The 2,706-nt window shown below is 26.2% G+C and overlaps 1 protein-coding gene across 1 annotated transcript, besides 3 other annotated features; it reads left to right on the top strand.

Annotated features, from left to right (window-relative positions):
- Nucleotides 1-247: 247 nt before the first annotated feature.
- On the top strand, nucleotides 248-643 carry EDI_098930 (uncharacterized protein; the record flags this gene model as incomplete). The annotated part of the gene is made up of 1 exon (XM_001741666.1): nucleotides 248-643. One exon carries the CDS (start codon nucleotides 248-250, stop codon nucleotides 641-643), a length of 396 nt encoding a protein of 131 aa, XP_001741718.1.
- A 9-nt stretch (nucleotides 644-652) lies between these two features.
- Nucleotides 653-747: a sequence feature (AT_rich).
- Nucleotides 748-793: 46 nt separating this feature from the next.
- Nucleotides 794-927: a microsatellite.
- Nucleotides 928-932: 5 nt separating this feature from the next.
- Nucleotides 933-2,706: a repeat region.

Here is a 2,706-nt window from a genome sequence, read left to right as displayed (position 1 = left end):
TAATGAAATAGGAGAAGGTTGTTTTTCAGGATGTTCATCTTTAACATCTATTATTATACCATCTTCAATTAGTAAATTAGGAAATAGTTGTTTTAGAGGATGTTTATCATTAACATCTATTATTATACCAACATCAATTAATAAATTAGGAGATTGGTGTTTTAATGAATGTAAATCATTAAAATCAATTAATATACCATCATCAATTATTGAAATAGGAAAACATTGTTTTTACGGATGTTCAACAATGACATCTATTACTATATCATCACCAATTACTGAAATAGGACAATTTTGTTTTTATGACTGTTCGTCATTAACATCAATTAATATACCAACATCTGTTAGTAAAATAGGAATTGCTTGTTTTAGAGGATGTTTATCATTAACATCAATTAATATACCACCATCAATTAGTAAAATAGAAGGGGGTTGTTTTTCAGGATGTTCATCATTAAAATCAATTAATATTCCATCATCAATTACTAAATTAGGAAACGGATGTTTTTATGGTTGTACATCACTAACATCTATTAATATTCCATCATCAATTACATCATTTGGAAAATCATGTTTTTATGAATGTGGATGTGAAGAAGAAATAAAGAGGAATGAAAGAATACCAATAGATTGTTTTAAATGATGATAAATGAAATAAAAATACAATAAATGAAATACAATATAAATTGAAGTAGAAATAAATTATAATTGATTATCATTTATATTATTATTCTTTTCTTATTTATTCATTTTGACATTATTCTTTTCTCTCTTATTGATTGATATATCATTCTTTATATTTGTTTTATAATTCTTTTTTTATTCTTTATTTCTTTTTATTCTTATTTTTATATTCTTATTCTTATCTTTCTTTTTTTATTTTATTTCTTTATATCTTTTATTTTATTTATTTTATATCTTTATTTTATTTGAGATCCTTTTATCAATGCAGAATATACAACAAATTTTGTTGCCATGGCTATTGAGTAATACCATAGGGTCTTGTAAAGAAAAACAAACAAGACACAGGTATTCAAGTTCAAAGAAAAGAAAGGACTTCAATAGCAATAAAATGCATAATAATTATGATAAAAGAAATAACAGGAAAAAAGGGTTTAGTAAAAGAAGAACACAAAGAAAAACAAATAAAAAACAAGGCAAGTATAATGGTAATAAACATTATACAAATAAGAAACCTAAATGGTTGACAACAAAAGAAATTCAAAAGAAAATTAAAAGAATAACAAGAAAATGGGAAAAAGGAGAATACGAAGAATTACTTAAAAAGTACGAAGGTAAAGAAAAGAAATGGTATAATATTCTCCAAGAAGTATATTCAATAAGGAAGAAAAAAACACTAGAGAAAAACAAAGAAGAATTCAAAGATAAAACAAAAGATTGGAAAAGTGAAGATATTAAAACAATTGAAGAAGAAATCAAAAACAGAAATCCAATCAAAGAAATGAATGATAGATGTAAAGCTGCAAGAATAATAAATGAAAAAGAAAATAAAGGGAAAACACAAGATAAAGAAGAGAAAATGGAAGAAGAAGGCAACAAAGAAGAAATCAACACACTTCAAAATAAAATTAAAGAATTAGAAGAAACTATTAAAGAACTTCAAACAAAAAAGATGGAAGAAGAACGAACCATTTCAGATGAAATGATTCAAAAAGCACGAGAAACAGTCAGGAAAGAGTTTGAAGAAGAAATAGAAAAGATGAAAACACAAATGAACAATATTCAGAATACATGTAATGAAATAAGAAAAGAAAACTCTAAATTAAAAGAGGAAAATAATACATTACAAAGAAAAATAAATGAAGCAAATGGTAGAAGGATCATAGAATTAGGAGGTAAGGATGAAATCATCCGAACCCTCCGAGCTAGCTATGAGAGGCTGAAGAAGGAGAAGGACGAATTCCTTAAGGGTGCTGAGCTGGAGAAGAAGAAGGCTGATGCACTGGAGAAGAGTGCTAAGCTGGAGAAGAAGAGGGCTGATGAGCTGGAGAAGAGGGCTGAGCTGGAGAAGAAGAGGGCTGATGAGCTGGAGAAGAGTGCTGAGCTGCTAGAGAAGAACATAAGAGATAAAGAAAATCAAATCTCTGTATATCAAAAAAGTGCGATTCAAAACTATGAGATTGCAGAAATAACAAGAAAAGAATTAGACCATACACAAAGAGAAAATGAAGAACAAAAACAAATAATATCAAAACAACAAGAAAGTATCGAAAATTTTTTATCCCAGAAGGAACTGGAGAAGAAGAAAACAATGATATTAATGATAAATACCAACAAATACTGAGAACATCATCATCTGGGACAATACAAATGAATAAAACTACAACTATGAAAAAGACAATTATGGAAATAGAAGAAGAAGAGAACAAAACACTGAGTATCAAAAAACAAGAAATGATAATCAATCAAGAAGAGAAGAAAACACAACAAATCAAACAAATATAATTTTAATTGATGTGTTGTATTGTTTTGAATTAATTTGTTAAATAAGAAATTAAATAAGAAATTAAGAAATGAACAAATAGAAAATATAATAAAAGTAGTAAATATTAATGTAAATAATGATAAAGAATACATTAATAATATTAAAAAGTCACATAGAATAAAATAAACAACTAAAAGATATATTAAAATGAAAGTGAACTCAATCATAGAAAGTAGAGTGTAATCCAATAATAAAAAACA

Source organism: Entamoeba dispar, genomic scaffold, assembly GCF_000209125.1.
Source record: "Entamoeba dispar SAW760 scf_1105229463867 genomic scaffold, whole genome shotgun sequence".
NCBI lineage: Eukaryota > Evosea > Mastigamoebida > Endamoebidae > Entamoeba > Entamoeba dispar.
Note: the sequence above shows the minus strand (reverse complement) of the source record. Positions and strands in the feature narration are given on the sequence as shown.